The sequence below is a fragment of the Microcebus murinus genome, chromosome 9 (genome assembly GCF_040939455.1).
Source record: "Microcebus murinus isolate Inina chromosome 9, M.murinus_Inina_mat1.0, whole genome shotgun sequence".
NCBI classification, from domain to species: Eukaryota; Metazoa; Chordata; class Mammalia; order Primates; family Cheirogaleidae; genus Microcebus; species Microcebus murinus.
The window spans coordinates 74,922,723-74,942,484 of NC_134112.1; the positions used below are offsets into that span (position 1 = coordinate 74,922,723).

Sequence of the window (19,762 nt, forward strand, 5' to 3'; positions counted from 1 at the left end):
AACATTCCTACTATCTGAATTCTTTAGTGACAAAAGACGTGGAATCCTGGTCTGGGCACCTTGGCTCATGCCTGTAATCCTAGCACTCTGGGAGGCCAAGGCAAGAGGATTGCTTGAGCTTAGGATTTTGAGACCAGCCTGAGCAAGAACAAGACCCTATCTCTACTAAAAATAGAAAAATCAGCTGGGCATGGTCGTATGCGCCTGTAGTCCCAGCTACTCAGGAGTCTGAGGCAAGAGGATCTACTTGAGCCCAGGAGTTTGAGGTTGCAGTAAGCTACGATGACGCCACTGCACTCTGCCCAGGACAGCAGAGTGAGACTGTTTCAAAATAATAACATAATGCTAAAAAGACATGAAATCCAACAACTAATTTTAAGTTTATTCTGTTAGGAAGTGCCTTTTAGATGTCTTTATTTCATAGCAATAATTCACCTTCATTTAACTATTATATCCATTAAATCAATAAAGGATACCACAGTCAGTAGATGCCTTACCCAGGCTAATCCAAGGTCTTAAGTAGGGGTCCTCAAACTTTTTAAACAGGGGGCCCGTTCACTGTCCATCAGACCGTTGGAGGGCCGGACTATAGTTTTAAAAAAAACTACGAACAAATTCCTATGTACACTGCACATAACTGATTTTGAAGTAAAAAAACAAATGGGCAAAAATACCCACCTGTGGCCTGCGGACCATAGTTTGAGGACACCTGGTCTTAAGCAACAAATATCTTTAGAGAATTAATAATCATTTTGAATCTCCACTAAGACCTTTGTAAATAACATTTGAGTAGAACGAAGGTAAACGCTGATAGAAATCTACATATTTCTAACACTACGTTTTATTTAAAAGAAAATGACTTTGAGAATAGGGATATAAATTGCACTTCAGTGATAATTGCCAAGTGATTACTTAAAAAAAATCAAAATATTAACCACATAGCAGCTAAATATCTACCAGGATGATAAGCAATGACAAAATTTAACCACTAAACAAACTGCTAAACTAAAAAAATTTGTGTAAGTTATTATCCTAATGTTTAGTGATTCTCCTTTATCTCAAAGGGGAGAAGTAGTTCAGTACATAAATGCTAGCTGTAGAGCTAAAAAAAAAAAAAGCACAAAAAGATAACTAAGAACTAAGGAGTATGTGTTCAAAGTATTTGGCATTAAGTCCAACAGGTCAATTACAGAGGTTTGTTCTGATACATATTTGAGGCAAGCTTTATATTTGCAAATAGCAGGAAGGTATTTACTCATTCCACACTGTTCTTTTAAACATCTCATGCTAATATCAGTTAGTTCCTTTAATATCTTCATGAAAGAAACACTAGGTAGCAAAGTTCCCATTGAACTAATTTAAAGATAAATGGGATAATTTATGTTTAAAAAAGCTTCATAAAACAGGAAGGAACTACATATGTTATTAAGCTGTCAAGATTTATGCAAACCACATCTATGGGGCAGTGGAGCTGTTTTAACCAGTCTGGGCACTGCTCTTCACCTGGAGGAAATTCACCAGAATCAGCAAGAAAATAAGCTATAGTGTGTGGAATATTCAGCCTTTCAGACTCACCTCCAAATAAAATGATGCATTATAACCATCGAACTAAAAAGAAGTGAGATTGCCTCCGTGCAAGAGACCTAGTAAAGTCTCAGCCTCTGTGAAGATTTTGAGACCTTCACATGGGATCACGTGCATATGCTTCTGGCTTTCTCCTCAAAGTTCCTCTGTAGCTTTGTTTCCTATGCCCACTCTTACATAAAGTAGCCATCACTTTTCACTTGTTTGCTCACTTTTTAAACAAGTTTTATGCTAGAGGGAGACTCCCTAAAAATATCACTTGAACCCTGTTTTCTTGCTTCCAAATGCTGTTAGGATGTCATGAATCTGGAAGACTGTCATACTCCACTCGTATAGTTTATCCAAATGTTTTATTTTCTGCCTACTTTCCTAGAACTCTACACTTGCATCATCAGCACTGCTGGATGAGTTTTGCTGCTGTAACAAGAACAGTATTGAAATGCAAAGGGCAGGCAGCCAGCTCAGTGGACTGCCTCCCGCAGAGAGACTTTGGGGCTCCATTCACATTTAGGTCTCAGAAAAATTACCAAATGGCACCTCACAGAGCTTTAGAGTTGCTCATAAATAGCTGAAACAGTGAATGTTAAGTTCACAAATGATGAGATTGCTTTATACATAAAGACTGCCTGCAAGGTAGGTGATTATCCAAATGCAGGTCTAGCCCTCTTGTTAAAAGCAAGTAAAATCTTTTTTATCTAAGAGTTTTGCAAAAACTGAGAAATATACTGAAGGACAGTCAGCCATTCTTACTTCCATACTTTGGAATTTCAGAAGTGACCATTATGACCTACATGAATAAACCAAGCCAATCTAGTCAGAGATCTAGAAGCAACTTAAAGATTTGTGTTTTGACTCCATTAATCTCTTTCCTTACTTTTCCATGAGAACACCCCGAGATCCTGTGCAGAAAAGCACTAACATAGCAGGCCTGAGTTCCCTATGCTTAGAAAGGCCTTAGAAAGATTGATCCTTGGCTGGCATTTAGACACTTATATTTGGGGAGGGCTTCCACCATTTTCAGAACTGATAAGAATGGTTCACTGGGCCTAAACTGTGTGCACAAACAATGAACTTTATGCTGAAGACTTGTTTTCTGTCTGGGAGTTAGGAATTTTGGGATGGGTTAGGCAGAGTGTACCTACATGACCAGCCCCCAGTAAAAACCCTGGCCACTGAGTCTCTAACAAGCTTCCTTATAGACAATACTTCCTATGTGTTGTCATAATTTGCTCCTGGAAGAATTAAGCATGTCCTGTTTGATTCCACTTGGGAGAGGGCTCTTGGAAACTTGAACCTGGTTCCCTCTAAACTTTGCACCATGAAATTTTTCACTTTGCTTATTTTGCTTTGTACCATTATGCTATAACAAATCATAGCGACGAGACCTACCAGAGAATCATCAAAACTGGCAGTGGTTTGGGGGACCCCTGACACATGTCCCTATGTATATCTATCTATAGTTTAACCTTTCTGATCAGCTTATGCAAAGTTTGGTGGATTATTTTATTATTCCTCTTAGATATCTTCTATTTAAGTAAAAAACAATTTCAACAAGTTTAAAACCATGCACCATAGCTCATATTTTGAGAAATACATTAAATATTAATGCATGATATTAAAAGTGTCAAAATGTCCCATTTCTTTAAAAGCCAGAGTAACTGATATATTTATATGTAGCATAAAGTTTGGAGATATAAGCTTTTTATTCTATATAGGAGCACCATGAGTTTGTTAGCACATATATTTTAATCCTCACTAATGGTCTTAACTAGCTGAGTTGTTAAAAACTTACGTCAAATTATTTTAGTGAAGAATTTTCTTTAAAATGAATAGAAAAGTATCAGGTGATAAAACCAGGAAACAGACAGCGATCAGGTTTTGCTAAAAGACACTCTAATATAATGCAGAGGCAATCTGGAGCAGAAAGGGGGAAAGTGGGGAGAGGAGACAGGAGTCTCTGGGTTCTACCTCAATCCTCGCTGGGATTGGAGGCACATCTGAAAGTCCTATAGTCACACCATCAAACCAAGCCAAAGCCTCCTTTCTGGAAACACAGAAGGCAACAAGGAGAACTGATATTCTAGGCTGAATTGTGATTAATAGGAAAGAACCAGTTAGGAAGTAGAAGTGTCAGGAACTTTGGAAGAAAATCACCGTATTACCTCAGGGCTTTGAAGAATAAGAAATGATTACTATATGTGGCGTAAATGGCCACCTACCCTAGACTTTAAAGAGAGCATACTGTAAAAAGTTCAGATTAGAAATTCCTATGAGGGAACATGACTCTTTAAAAACACACAAAAATTCCTAATAACTTTTGCTATACAACTGCTAACAATCCCAGAAAAAAGGAAGCATAGTTTCTAAATTACTGCTATTAGAGTAGTGTTCTACAATGGGCTCAAACTTAAGAAAGGAAGCATGCAAAATACCCATGAGAGTGCAAACATGGCTACATTCTAGTTTGTTCCACAGCAATCCTGATAACTCTGTTGCTACAGCTTCCTTAATATTTAATTTTTAAACCAATCACTATAGATCTTAGCACTTTTCTATGCCATTTCCTGAGAGGATGCTTTGAAGTTAGGGTTGGGATAGTGTCCCTAGTGTTTCTTATGTTTTTAAAAAGTGTTCCTTTTCTACAAAGTAGCTATGGTGCCCTTGCATATTTCTCTGATAAGATTTCTATGCATAATTTTTATGTGGAATTGATCTTACAAATAAAATGTACTGTGCCTTTAGCTACAAAAAACAAAGTCTATATAAGTATTTTAAAGTAAAGCCTTCAGGCCCATACACACACATGCAATCTTAGATTGTAAGGGAATCCGTTAACATAATCTTCAAGGTAGTGTCAGTTATTGTAGAAGCATCATGAAAAATGGAGATGCTAAAGCACTAACTGCAATATTCCAATTTTCAAAAAAGGCAAGGGAAATTTTAGAAACAATGGTTGAGTAAAACTAATTTCAATTCCTAGCAAAATTCTAGAAGGAATGACAACAAGATGATTCTGTGAACATTAAAAAGCAAAAAGGAAAGAATGGGAAGTAAGTGGGAAGGAGAGAGGAATAAGTAAAGCTAAGTTAATATCATCTTGGCTATTTTAGCTTTTGATGAGGTTTTCAGGCAGTAGATCTGAGTATTGAAATTAGCACAGCACAGTCCATGAATTTCAAGTGAGCATCTGATAGTCTCAGAAAATAACCTCTATGAATAAAATAATGAAACAGCAGCTGGATAGTATGCCTATTGGGGTACCTTGGCAGCTGTTTGAAAAGTAGTTTCTGCAATTGATTAATAGATGAATCCCTTGGAGGAGGCCTCTAGCAGGGTGGCACACTGCCCTTGGTAAACATTTTTATCAATGACTTATATTTAGACATAAGAATGACTTTGGAGAGAGTACAAAGCCTGGATCATGGAAACCTCATAGGACAAATGTCAGAATCAGGACCAAGTGGGCTCAAATCAGCAAAATTAAATTTAACAAGAATAAATGCATATAAAATCCCTCATTTAGATTAAACAAAATTAAGTTCTGAATGGAGAGAAAGACCTGACTTGGCAGTGGTTAAAAAAAAAAAAAGAAAGTCTGAGATCAAATAAAAAGATCTGAGAATTTAGCTTGACCAAAAACTCATGAGCCAAAAATGTGACTGTTTAAAGAAAACTAATACAGTACTAGTCTGCATGAATATTCAAAGAAATGTAATCTCTAAAACATGGTAAGCTAGCATCTGCATTGTACCCTGTACTGGCCAGACCACATCTGGAACACTGTGATTTATTTGGTGCACTCATTTTAAGAGAGACAATAATCAACTAGAGAATGCCCAAGAAATATAGCCAGGAGGATAAAATAAACTAGAAACTTAACATGATAAAAGTTGAAAGAGCCACGTGTAGTGAGCCCAGAGAAGAGAAAACTAAAGGAGAAATACCAATTAGATTTAAATACTTGAAGTAGCAAACATTTTGAGGAATGTATTTATTGTTTTGTCGTTTCATTTTGTTTTTTAAATGGGCTTCGTTGTTAAAATCAAGAAACACTGTGATAAACAGATGTAAAGAGGTTTCTTTAGTGCAGAACTTCAGAGCCTTTCATTGTAAATCCCAAAAAGGACCAAAATACAAGGTACCATCCTCAAACTTATTTGATCATTATACATACTTGTAAAGGACTGGGGTTCTACTGAACACACTTTGGGATATGATGTGATGGACACCAGTCCTAATCACTCTGCCAAAGTTCACAGTATTGCCAAGGGGGTCATCATGTTTGTAGAATAGTAACTAGGATTTGAAAGGAATAATAGAGAACTACATACTGCTTTCCCTAGTCAATCAATATGCAGCCCAATTCCCTCTTCTGGAAGAGCAGAGACATCCATTTCACACCGTAAATACTCTTGGGTGTAAGTGGAAGAAGAAGAATTCATGAGGTAAAATCCAGTGGCCTTAGGTAAGGAAAAGTCATAATACTTCAGTAGCAGTAAGATGAACTTCTATTCATGTATAAGAGTGAATATACCACAATGATGAATCATGTCAAACGTTCTGCATTCAGACACCAGCCAATCCATAAATTGAAGGGTAACATAAAATTGAGGTTGTATAACACGTTTATATTTTGTTATATTTAACAGATGAAGATTGCCTTTCATAAGGACTGTTTGACCATTTCAGTATAAATGGACACGATGCTTAAATTTATTTTACTAGTGTTTGGAAGAGGGAAATATTAGAAATGTAAGTGCATGTGCCCCAAAGTGAAAATGCATGCAATCTAATTCATTTAAATGCACAGAAGTTGAGTCATACATTGACTAAGTGTAAAGACATCAAAGTTTAAATTTCTACTTTCACCTTATAGGTTGAACCTCCTTCTGAGGCTGCTTCTGATGCATTTAATGGGCACTAAAAAATAGCAGCTAAAGAGTAAACATCATTCTTGCCTTAGTTTTTTGGTGTTGCTATAATTTGTTAGTAGTATATTAGCAGATTAAAGGAACAGTTCTGGTTCCCATCAGGTATAATAATGAAATAATTTGGCAAAGAAGAGAGATCATATGTGTCTATTCAGAAAAGTGGGGCTTTTTGTTTTTAATGTTAAAAATCTCAAATTATACACATAATATCCTATTCTCTCAGCAAACCCAAATTGTAAATTACTCAGTTTTTGATAAGGAAAGCCTAATTACATTCTGTTTAGTTACATGGAAATGGTTGACTATGCGAGTTTTATGTTAATCTTCAATTTATGAAATTAGTATAGCCTTAGTTGAACCAGATAAAATGCACAATGTCAATGAAACTACTTCAGCTTAGAGCCATTCATAAAGCAGCACTGTTTTCCTAGTGTAAATCTGAAATAATATAGCTATACGCTAGATACATTTAAAAAAATCAATAAATACAAAGACAAAGACAAGCCATGTTCCTTTGTGGCTCTTATAATTTTAGGGACTTTTCAATTAAAATCTATAAGGGATGTTTTTTATTCTTGATAAGCCATCTGGAAAAAAATATCATAGAAAAGATTTTTAGAAAGAAGACTATTAAAGGTTTAGCCTCACCAGAAAGGTATAAAGTACACTTAATTTTTTTAAATAGCTGTAAAATAATTGAAATCGTATCTTTTGGAACAGAAATAAATAGGTCAACAGAGTAGAACAGAAATTACAGAAACAAGCCAAATCTACATAAGAACCTAGTGTTACACAGGCATTATAGGTCAACATTACAAATGGATATTTTAAAATACATGAAAATAGTGAAATTACTGGAAAAGAAGATCTAATATCTAAATTGGAGATGGAAAAATACTTTACGTATAAAAGAAGAAACTAACAGGAAAATCCAGAGACTTGACTACATAAGAATTAGTCTGAACATATAAAAGTCAAAAAGCATCATAAATTAACAAAATCAAAAGCAAAATATAGACAAAAAATATATTTTTAACATGACTAACAGTTAATATCCTTAATATATAAAGGGCTCTTATAAATCAATATAGGTCAACTTGAATGAAAAATCCAACCTCACCAATAGTCAAAAAAAGGCACGTTAAAGCAAGTTACATTTTCAAAACTCTTAGAATTGAAACATTTAAAAAATTAATCAGTGCCACAGAAATTTTGAGAAAAATAAGATATAAAAATTCTTTTTTAAAACCATGCATATCTTTTAATTCTACAATGCCACTTCAAAAAAAATGTATCTCAAGGAAATAGACATAGATTGTTCACAAATTTAAGATAGTCCATTTTGTTAAGCATGAAAATGGAAATAGCCTAAGAATCCAGCACTAGGCATCCTATTAAACAGATAAGTCATAACAGGTTTAAAAACTAGATAAGGTAGATATGAACAATTTTGTTATGAAGAATATTTAATGATATGGAAAAATATTTACCACATAGGTAAAAAAGTATGCAATAAATGCTATCATTTCAAACATCTGAAATGAAGAAAATACGTGCATCTGGAATGGAAACTAAAATATTATCAATGGTTATCAATCCCTATCAGTGGTAGTGACTTTTGTGCTTTTCTGTGTTTTTCAAATTTTCACAACATACACAATTTTAAGAAAAAAGTTACAAAATTATCTACTAAACTTTATGAAAAATATGTCACAACTATGTCTTTGACAATTTATTCTACTTCTAGAAATTTACCCTAAGGGACATAATCAAATGTGCAAAAAAAAACATGTAAAAGGATGTTTATCACAATATTATTTATAAGATGAAAAATTTGGCAACAATAGGGAAACTTTTAAAAAGAAAGGTGGGCTTGTATGATGAATTGTTGATGAACCATAAAAAATCGGAAGAATAGGCTCCACTTGTACTCGCCATAAAATTGGTACTGACTGATTAACACTATGGTGCTCAGATGGTAGTAATATTCTCCAGGAATGGAGGTTAGGGGGATAAACTCACAACTATAGGACACGGTGTGCATTGTGGGGGGGAAGGGCATGCCTCTAATCCCTGCTAGGGAGAGGCAATGATATAAAATGTAACCAAAATGTTTTTACCCTCATGATATCTTGAAAAACAAAAATGCTACCGTATAATATTTATGCCAAGAAAAACAATTTAACCTTGTTTTAAAAAAGAACATAAAAGTATAAAAAATTGTATGTACAATGTTGATTATAATTTTACAACAATATATACATAGAAAGATAGGAAGGAAGCAAACTAAAAATAAATATGAATAGTGTTCGTTTGGTAGCTGAATTACTTTGCTCTATTTTACAAATTTTTCCAATGAAAATGTATTGCTTTTATAATTACCAATTATGCTCTAAAAAGTTGTATAAAGCTTTTAGTTTACATACTTGGTTGCTCCATCATCGTATGTTCCCATTAAGACTATTGTTCCATCTTGTATGCCCTTCAGAAACTCAATAAATGGTGCCACATCTGAAGAAAAAGAAAGGGTTGAGGATTTTTTAAAAAAAAAATGACTGAGTAACCATAATGACAATCTCTAAAATTATATTATAAAATATGAATTATCTGTAAGTCAGTAATTTCTAATGTAAAGGAATCCAAAAGAAAGACAAATCTTACAAAGTGCTTTGTCAAATTTGTTCCTAAATATGATCCCACCAAGTTATAATTTCTCAATCTCAATTATCCTGCGTCTTTTATACTCTTATAAGCTAAGAGAAAAAAACTATAGCAAAGTCATGTTAAAGCATTATTTATGAGATCTTAAGGGATCTGTCAGATACGAATAACTGAGACCATAAAAATGTCTCAGGGTCCATGGGGAAGCTTCAGGTGGCAGGAGAGAGGCTCTTAGACTCCTTGAGTATTATGTAAAATTGTCTGTATGGATATTTTTCTAGAATGAGAATACACAGCCTTTATTCAATTGTCAAAAAGATCTGTAATTTTTTTAGAAATCTATAAACACACACACACACACACACACACACAGATTTAAAGGATTTTCTAGGTCTATCTTCTTGCTATAAACTGGGGAAAGAAATGTAGGTTATCATTAAAAGCCAAACTAATTGCGGCAAATATCACAATCACTACTCACTTCATCTAGTAAATCAAAATCAAAACGGACTTCAAAATAAACCACATCAGTAGTTTCAAATTGGTGATTCCAGCTATGTCAGGTATTACAAACCACTTTACATCTTGAACTCTTTACAATGTCAAATTTCCTTACAGCTCCCACATCTAACACTATTTCAAAACTGAGTTACTTCAAATTTACTCTGTTGCTTTCCACACCACAAAGATTCTGAAGATTTTCTATAATTGACTATATTTTATAACAACATTTTGAATTCAGAAAAAAATGTAACAGCAGTTAACAAACTGCTTCCATTTCAATGCAAGGATGGCTGTAAACTGCAACTATTTCTTAACTAGAAGAGTGTGCTCAGCAGTAATTAATCTAACTGTGATGAGGAGAGTAGGGAATACCAGAGTTTCTGGTCGCATGACTAATTTCAACAACAACTTTATAATAGTGTTTCTATTAATAAATTTTGGTAGGACAAATTAGGTCTTTACAATCTAAAATTGATGGTGGCATTTTAAGTTTATACAGCTTTGACAGCCATGAAATGCTCACCTGATCTCATTTAAGAAATAAATAATACATGGCATCTTATTACAAGCTGAAGAAATGTTAGAAAAATTATATTGCCTGAAAACTCTTAAAAGAAGTTTCAGGAAGCCCTTAACTCTTAACAAAAGTTTCCCTATTGGCTGCTAGGGAATATATAAATGGCATGCGGAGGTGCAGGGGAGATCCTCATACTGATAAATTTCCCAAACTAACTTAAAGAAGAATCAAAAGATACACCAATGTTGGCCTTCCTTCAGCCTTGAGGAAGAAAGCCCTTTCTTCTCGGCAGCATTCGTCTTTGGAGCGCCAGCTCCTTGTCTCAGCATACTGGTGATTTCTTCCCACTCCTTGAGAGATTTCCAAATACAGAAGGGGAAAATATCTGTGGATTGCTCTATATCCAGTGAATGAGAAAGAAAATTTTATTCCTTCTCTAAAATATTCATCTACTTTAAAAATTAGTTGTTAAGTCAGAAGGTAGACTTGGGATAAATAACAAGACTGATTTACTAAAACCTGATAGTTTATCTTGGGTGTCTAATGCTCCTAGATATGATTTATTTTTGAGACTGGAAAATCATATGTAAAGAAATCAATTCTGTCAGTTAAAAATGCTTACATTGGTTATGCTGGACTTCAAGTTACTAATTTTTTTTTTCTTTTTTTACATTTCAGATAGAAACCTAAATGAACCCAAAGCTTTTAAATTAGTTGTCCTGTATAAAACCAAACTTAGATATGTTTAAAATCTTGATTTTGATATTATTATATTCAATTATAGACTACAAACAATTTTTATGACAAAACAAAGTATATATAATATGACAAATATAATTGGACATTTAGTGAAAAGACAGAGAAACAAAATAAACACATATAGTATCATTCTTCTCTCATTAAGGGGCTACATTATATTGAGGTGATTAAGTCAGTGCGAGCAACAGAACACATGAGTTATATTATTCATTCTTACCTCCTCCCCACATGTCAAAATATTTAGTGTCTAATACTTCCCCTGTTTTTCCTGAAAGAGATTGAATTCATATAAAATTATACAACTGAAATATACCATATACCGTATAAAACAAATGATCTTATTCAATGATTGATGTGAATTCATTAGCAGAGAAGGAATTACTTTGAAAATTTAAAATCTGAATCATATGCATATGAAATATATTTTTACAGAGTAATTTTTCATAGGACATTCTCATTAATCTTTTGAATCAAAGAATGGCAAACAGAAGTTCATTACTGACTGCACACCACTCCAATTCAGAATTTGATATATTTCATCCGTATGTGTTACCATCTTCCCTTATTTAAGAATTACCCAAAAATAAACCTTTTACAAAAAAGAAATATCTCCTTGAATCAGATGTCATTTTCTATAAAGTAATTTTAAAATAAAATTTACATTTATTTTCCTTTAAAATGTATTTTTTCCTATTAAATAAACAAATAGATATTGAACCTTTTACCTAAGAAAATGAACAAAAGAAAGAAACACAAAAATTTATCTCTTATGAAAACAGTAAAAGTATATTTTCCTACACTGTAAACTGGGAAAGGTGACCGATGGTTTCTGGCCACATTATATAGCTTTAGGGGATATTTATGGTACCAGAACAGAGAGGATCAGTGTGCTGTTAAGCCTCATTTAACGGTTTCAAACTTTCAGTTTTGATTTTGCAAGGACACTCGAGACATTCAGGATTCAATGAATTTATTCATACTAATGAACCCATCAGAAGAATGTGGCTGATACTGAAATTTCCAATAAATTCTCGCTCTGTTTCTTTCCCTACCCTATTCAATTGCCCACCATCCTTTGTCATTTTATACACCTTCATTCCTGTCAGCCTACCTTCGTATTATGTTAGGATTCCAATATTTGCAGCAAGACTTCATCAATTTAACGTTAGATTGTTTTCTGACACTCTCACAGGCAGCTCTCTACAGAGCACACAGCAAGCTAGCATAATTTCAAGAAAGCATGCTATAAATGCTTAGATACTGAGTCTCCATCTATAGATGATTTGGGGTGGAGAGGGAAGGAAGACTCAAGGGTGGCACTTTCTAACCTGATCTCTTGATAGTGGAGTACACTTTACTTTTGGGCACAAAAATACTCATTGACTACATCTATAAGCTAAAATTTTTCTCACCATTTGCCAAGGCAACATTGATTCCTCTTCCAACATTATTCTTAACACCACTCATTAAACTGAAGGGGGAAAAGTCAAAATAAATTTAGAATTAGACAAACATATATTAGAGAAATAAAGTTATACCAACAGAGGGATATTATATAAATGTTCAATGGTTCAGCAATGCAGAGGGAATGAAAAGGTCTCTACAAAGTCAGAGAAGACAGTCTAATATTAATTTTAAAGTAATGTCCTTAAATAATATTTCACAAATAGAAATATATATATTAAAAAGTGTTAGAGCTAAGATACTAGACTATTTCTTGCTGCTCTGCATCAGATTATGAAACGTCATTTTAGAAAATTAAAACATATGGACATTAAGCACACACTCTGCACCATTCTCAAGGGATCAAACATCAGGTAATCTCTTTTCTACTTTCTGCAATATCAATATCACAGGAAACAGAAGTGAGATGCTACCCAAAGCTTTTATAGTCTGAAGCAAGAAGAGCAGGGGGGCATTCTTCTGTGAATGTTTTACCCAACATTCTCTTAGTGATGTAAGAGAATGTAAGGTTCCTCTATACTTATCAACTTATCTTATCAATGTAAGGTTCCTCTATATTCAGAAGAAGGAATATTGTACTCACATAATTACTTATCTAACAACAGTCATTTATGTGGTCTACCTGAGGCATTTGACATCCACTGGAAGCCCACCCCAACTATTACATAGGGACAATGACACCATGAAATAGAAGGCATCAGTGACATATTTGCTTATCACTTTGGTTTGTTCAATAAGAATTATTATTAAACTAAAATTGTGGGTACTTTTAATTTTAAAATGTCAAAGTAATAGTAATATTCCCAGTAGCATACTGTTAAATGTTTAACAACATGTATAAGGTTGGGGGAGAGGGGAGCATGCATATATGTGACTACACATACACACATATATCCATATACTGATACGGCTATATATACACATAGGTACATAATTTATTACAAATTTTACTGATATAAAGGATGCATAGCACAATTTCACAAATAATAAACTCTATAATACTTCATTGTAAATTCCACATAACAAATTTATTCTCATAGAATGTGTTAGTAGAGTATCACAGAACTCATATCTGTAGCTAAACTATGGTTGCAACTAATGAAGGAGTATAGTCATAGCATAATTGTTGGATGATACTTTCATTTATGTTAAAGAGATACTAAAACAGCATAGATTTATGTTGAACTTCACTCCTCGGTCAATAATGTGAGCAAAGTCTTTACCGAATTAGATAATTTTTCAGATACTAGAAGGCTACTTCCTTGTTTTGTTATTCACAATATAAACAGCTATGACATGACATAGTTTTAAGTTTAATCTGTATAATTAATATTTTCTCCATCATTTTCTTAAGTCTAGACCTTGAGTCTGAAAACTTTTTCTGTAAGGAGTAAGAGCAATCACTAAAAAAGCTATAAGAGGAGATGCACTCAAAAACATTATAAATAAATCAAAAGGAAATTCTAAAAATTATTCATGTAACTCATAGAAAGGCAGCAAAAAAAAAAGAGAGAAAATAACAAAATAGCAGACTTAAGCCCTCACATATTAATAATCATAATAAATGTAAATAGTTTAAACATACCAAATAAAGATAGGGGATAGTGGATTAAAACAGGGCCAAACTTCACATTGTCTTAAAAAAAATTAACTTTAATTGTAATAATATAGTTAGTGGAAAGTAAAAGGAGAGACAAAGATCTATAATGCAAACATTAATCAAAAGAAAGATTACAACTCAATAAAAAAGAAACAACACAATTTAAAAGTGGGCAAAGGGTTGGAATAGACTTTTCTCTCCAGAAGATATACAAATGGCCAGTAAGTACATAAAAAGATGCTAGACATCATTAATCGCTAGAGAAATGAAAATCAAAACCACAATGAGATACTACTTCATAATTACCAGAATAGCTACAATCAGTAAGTCAGATAATAACAAGTGCTGGCAAGGATGTGCAGAAATTGGAACTCTCATACGCTGTTGGTGGAAAGGTAAATTGGTGCAGCCACTTTGGAAAACAATCTGGCAGTTCCTCAAAATAGTCAAACAGAGTTACCATCTAAACCAAAATCTATTCCCGAGTGTACAGAAAAATGAAAACAGGTCGAAACAAAAGCATTTGCAAAAATGTTTATAGAAACATTACTCATTATAGCCAAAAAGTGGAAACAACTCAAATGTCTATAAGTGATGAATGGAAAAACAAAATGTAGTCTAACAGTCTAACCATACAACGGCATAACAAGATCATGAAGTACTGACACATGTTACAACAGGGATAAACCTTGACAAAATTATGCTAAATGAAAAACTCAATCACAAAAGACCACATATCATATAGCATTTATATAAAATGTCCAAAGTAGGCAAATCTATAGGGACAGACAGTAAACTAGTGACTACTTAGGGCTTGAAGGTGGGGGAACAGGGCAGAAAGAAAAGAGGGTAAGAGGATGAGGGCAAAAGGACACAGTTTCTTTTGTGAGATTCAAAAAATTCTAAAACTGACTGTGGCCGAGGTTGAACATATCTGTGAATATGTTAAAAACCACTGAATTACATATTTTTAACGAGTAAAGTATATGGTATGTGAATTATATCTCAAAACTGTTTTAACAAAAGAATTAGTCTTAAGCATATACATTAAAAAGACCTATGCTTTATTATGTGACTGCACCAAAGAAGAGGGAAGTTTCAAAATAATGTACTTTCAGAAATATATTAGGATAAACAAACTACATCGTTAATATTAAGAAGCAATAGCTATTATTAACTACGAGATTAATAAATTTTTATTTCAAAATATTAAGGGTTCTAGATTAATAATTAAGTGCCACAGTGACTTTTCCAAGAAGAGACCATCTTGGAGTGTGCTGTTGTGTTTAATAAACTGAAATATATCATAAAGCAAAGAAATAAAGGTAACAACGAAGCACAATGACATAGGCTTCCCACAAGAGGGCAGCAGCTTATCAATTTTTAAAAACCAATTCAAATAGAAACACAAATGAAAAACCCCTTAAGATTTAAAATGTATAAAGGTTAGTAACCACCTTTACTAAATACCACGAGTTGAAATATTGCTTTCATCCTTCATGAATATGGATGTCCCCTTCCCCACTAACCATCTCCGGGCAAAAATCTTAAAGAAATTATTATATAACCTATAGATACAATCAATATCTTCAAATATAGCTTTGTTTCAAATTGCTACTACATTGTTCTAGCTACTACTTCTTTTTTATTTTATTATTTTATTTTATTTTTTTCAGCATATTATGAGGGTACAAATTTCAAGGTTGCTATAATGCCCTTGCCACCTCCTAAAGCAGAGTTTGGCAAACTCAGGCAACTGAGTTTTTTTGTTTTGTTTTGTTTTGATGTTAATACTCATGAGCTTAAAATGGGTTTACATTTTTAAATGGTTATATTTTAAATGGTTATAGAAGTACCTACATAATATCCCATAATACCCTTGATTTTAGCTCTTGGCCATCACAGCTAAAAAATACTATATGGTCACGTGTTAAAAAAAAAAAAAAACCCTTGAAATAGTCTCCTATATATTCTTGCACCAAACATTAAGATCATAATAAAAGATGAAGAATTATTCCTAATATCAACTTCATATAAACTGAAATTAAATGAGTATATGCTTGAAAAGTGAAAGCTATTCATCTGAACATAAGTTATATGAATTCTCCAAAGCAAAAAAACAAAAAACAAAACTGCAATTCCTGTTTTATACATCACCTCAGGTTTATGACCAAGATCTCCTATTTCTAACTAATGAGACATTAAAAACACATCTTAATCTCCAGAATATATTCTGACTTCATCTATTAGTCCTTAAAATCATTACCACCATCCTAATCTTAATTACCATCTGTCTGTATCAGAGTCTCTCAAACTTGGCCTATGATAATAATTAGGGTCTAATCATTCTCGTGGAGGGGCTGACCTGTGCAATGACAGAGGTTAACAGCATCTCTGGCCTCTACCAGTAGCACTGTCACAGCCGTGATGACCCAAAATGACAAATGTCTCCCGAGAAGCAAAACTGCCCCCATTGAGGAGATACACTGATCTAGTATAGCAGTCTCCAGCATGAGTTGCACATACTCAGAGCAAGTGCAAGAAAATATTAAATTGCCTACATATGTACTTTTATTATCTACGAGTAAGCAATAAAGTCTGTTACCAATAGGGAGGCAGTATCCAAGAGCTGTGGTAGAAACTGGCAATGGCCTTCCAATTGTTCTCTCTATTCCACTACCCTAATCATTTTACACAGCAGCCAGATAATTTTTTCCCCCCAATGGAAATGAAATGACACGACAGAGTTTGAAAATCTTCAAAAACTTCTCAACACACTCAAAAAAAAATCTCAACCCTTTACCTGCACAGCCTACAGCAGGAGTCCTCAAACTATGGCACGTGGGCCCCATGCAGGTGTTTTGGCCTGTTTGTTTTTTTTACTTCAAAATAAGATATGTGCAGTGTGCATAGGAATTTGTTCATAGTTTTCTTTAAACTATAGTCCAGCCCTCCAACGGTCTGAGGGACAGTGAACTGGCCCCCAGTTTAAAAAGTTTGAGGACCCCTGGCCTACGGGTTCCTGCATGGCCTACAGGTCCTGCATGTGGCGGGACCTTTGCTTCTCTCTAGATATTACCATTTAGGGCCTTCAAGCACACTGTTCTTCTTTCTAGGATGGTGTTCCCTCACTCTTCACCTGGCTGTCTTCCCTCTTACCTTTGGTTCTCGGAATACACATCACTGTCTTAGAAACCACTCCCTAACCCTAGATCTACAGTTGGGCACCTCTTCTCACTCCCTCCCACCAGCATTCACCACACCCTGCTGCCCTGCATAGCAGGTGTCACCATTTAGGACTTACTTGCATTTACTTAAGCATCTGTTATCCCTTTTGCACTGTAAGTTCCATGACAGGAGGGACTATGCTCAATAAATACTTGTTGGATGCTTAGAAAATTCACTCTTTCTTTATAAACATTTCTTGAAAACTTTTTTTAAGCTTTTGATGTAGAAAACAGAATATCCTGGAAAATGCCCTATACTTCAACCCGATCCCTACAGTGTTTCTACTGGGGATCCCTGGCCAATTACTGAGACCGTCTGTGGCAACTAGTTTCATGACCTGAAGCCTGGCTATAAAAACTCATCATTATTTAACCTCTCATGGGAATGGCAGAATGATTTCTGAAATAAAGATAGATAGGTGGCCTATCTCTTTTTATGGTTAAAGGAACTGAAATACAAATTGTACATGCTCACCATGCTACAACCAAATTCTCTGGCTCCAGGCCCAGTTCTTATTTTACCAGGCTCCACTGTCTATATACTCTTTGCTTTTCTTTTTGACTTATAGAATCTGCGAATAAAAAACCTGCTGGTAAAAAGAGTTTGATCTCTTCTTTGCATTAAAACTTAACATGCTACAAGGGGGCAGACTGGGTGTTCAAAGGTAATCTGTGGACTACTTATTCTAAAAAAACTTTGTATCTGTTATTTAGACTCAAACTTGGGGTCTCTTTAGCCAAACAAGGTGAAAAGGCAAATGGGAATGTTTTCAAAAACCTACAAATGTCTAAAATCCAAGTGCTTTCTTACATTATCAGTGAAACAGGACTATAATGATGAGAAATCAGAAGACAATGGATTAACAATGGACCATCATTAGAATGAGGGAAAAGATATGAAATGAGTAGAGACCTCAAAGATCACCTAGCACAAGCACTTAAATTTACAGGAAGTGTGATCCCATGAAGCCAAATAACTTTCCCATAGCTAAATAACTGCAAAAGGGGCTAAGATAAAAATATAAGAGCTTCTTAGAAGAGAAGAGATACACAAAGAGCTGGAAGAAACTACCTAGTTCAGTTATGTCTCCTTTCTATTAAATTACCTCTTCATTTTATATAATTAATGACATACTATTTTGCGTGAAGTTTAAATAAGTTTAAATAAGCTCCTATGTCTAGTTTCTCAAGCAATAGCAGATTGAAAACCACCAACGAATAGTAGGGTTTGCAATTCCAGAGGCAGGAAACTTCAAGTTACAAGTGACAGTTGACACTGAAGTAGAATATTGAACAACCTAAAAACCATACTTTGCAGAGCGTCTCAACATAGGAAATCATTCTGCTTGGTGGCAAAGAGTTTGTTTCACAATGGACCTGAGGTTATCACTGGATCATTTCACACATTAACAAGGTCAACCAGCAGCACTTAAATATTTAAAATGAAAGATTTGGTTAAGAGAACATGTTCATTATCCAGGGCAATGTTGTCACTAGGATTTCTGCCATGATGAAAAGGCTCTGTGCTGTTCCATTCAAGGACCATGAACCACATGTGACCACTGAGCACCTGAAATGTTGTAACTGTCACTGAGTACCAAACTTTTAATTAATTTATATGAATTAACTTTCTCCCTATTATTTAAGAATCAAAACTAAATAGCCACATATGTCATGTGGCTAGCAAATAGCACAGTACACATCTAGAGAATTCAGTCAGAGGTAATCCTTCATCTCTACACGAAGCTGGACAAGTGCTGTGTTCTTAAGCATTCTCTAAATATAAAATTTAGGAACTTTAAGACTCCTTAAATGCAAGGGGAAAAAAACTGTAATGAAAATTGAAATCACTTTCCTTGAGTAAAAGCATGCCCAATACAATTTGAAAATGTCCATTAAACTCAGTTTCAATTGGCTATAATTTAATAGCTCATCTTGTAGTTCTAAATCAACAAATACTTACACGTTGTCTTCCAGGCAGATTTTGGGTCCCACCACATTGGCTGCTCCACTTGCCATTTTAAAAGCAAAATGCTTCTCAGGGCAAGCTTTTGAGATCCCACATTTGTATCTGGGAGGCTTTGTAGCTTTGGGGGAGAAAACAAATATGATTTTTTTCTTTTAGAAAACAAGAGACTCTGTCAGTTTATTTCCTATCTCAAACCACGAAGGGCATTATGTAAGACACCAAGATACACATGTTTTAAAACATACGATAGAATTTTTTTTTCCCTGAGGGTTTCAAAGAACCTCAAAAAAATAAACAACAACAAAAAACTAAAACACAACAAAAGCCAGAATCTCCTAGGGACAAGCGAATAATTGACATAAATGGATCAAGTAATGTGCTCTTGATGAGGATAAATATATTTTATCTAATTATTCTTGAGTTTATTTTTAAATTTCAGGATGCGAGAGGTTTTGAATGGTTACTTTGCATTTCCAGTCCATATATGAACAAAAAACCCATTACCTCCAGGATCATTAAAAAAACCTAATGTTTCACTAACTATCT

The 19,762-nt window shown here is 34.1% G+C and overlaps 1 protein-coding gene across 1 annotated transcript in view; it reads right to left on the reverse strand.

The window, feature by feature from the left end:
- Positions 1–19,762, reverse strand: part of FAM3C (FAM3 metabolism regulating signaling molecule C) — a 46,048-nt gene that overhangs the window by 1,522 nt on the left and 24,764 nt on the right. The window contains exons 5-8 of the mRNA XM_012757308.3: positions 19,211–19,334; positions 12,369–12,427; positions 11,174–11,224; positions 8,942–9,026 (exon numbers count right to left, since the gene is read on the reverse strand). Coding sequence (XP_012612762.1) covers positions 8,942–9,026; positions 11,174–11,224; positions 12,369–12,427; positions 19,211–19,334 — 319 coding nt within the window. The remainder of the gene's footprint in view (positions 1–8,941; positions 9,027–11,173; positions 11,225–12,368; positions 12,428–19,210; positions 19,335–19,762) is intronic.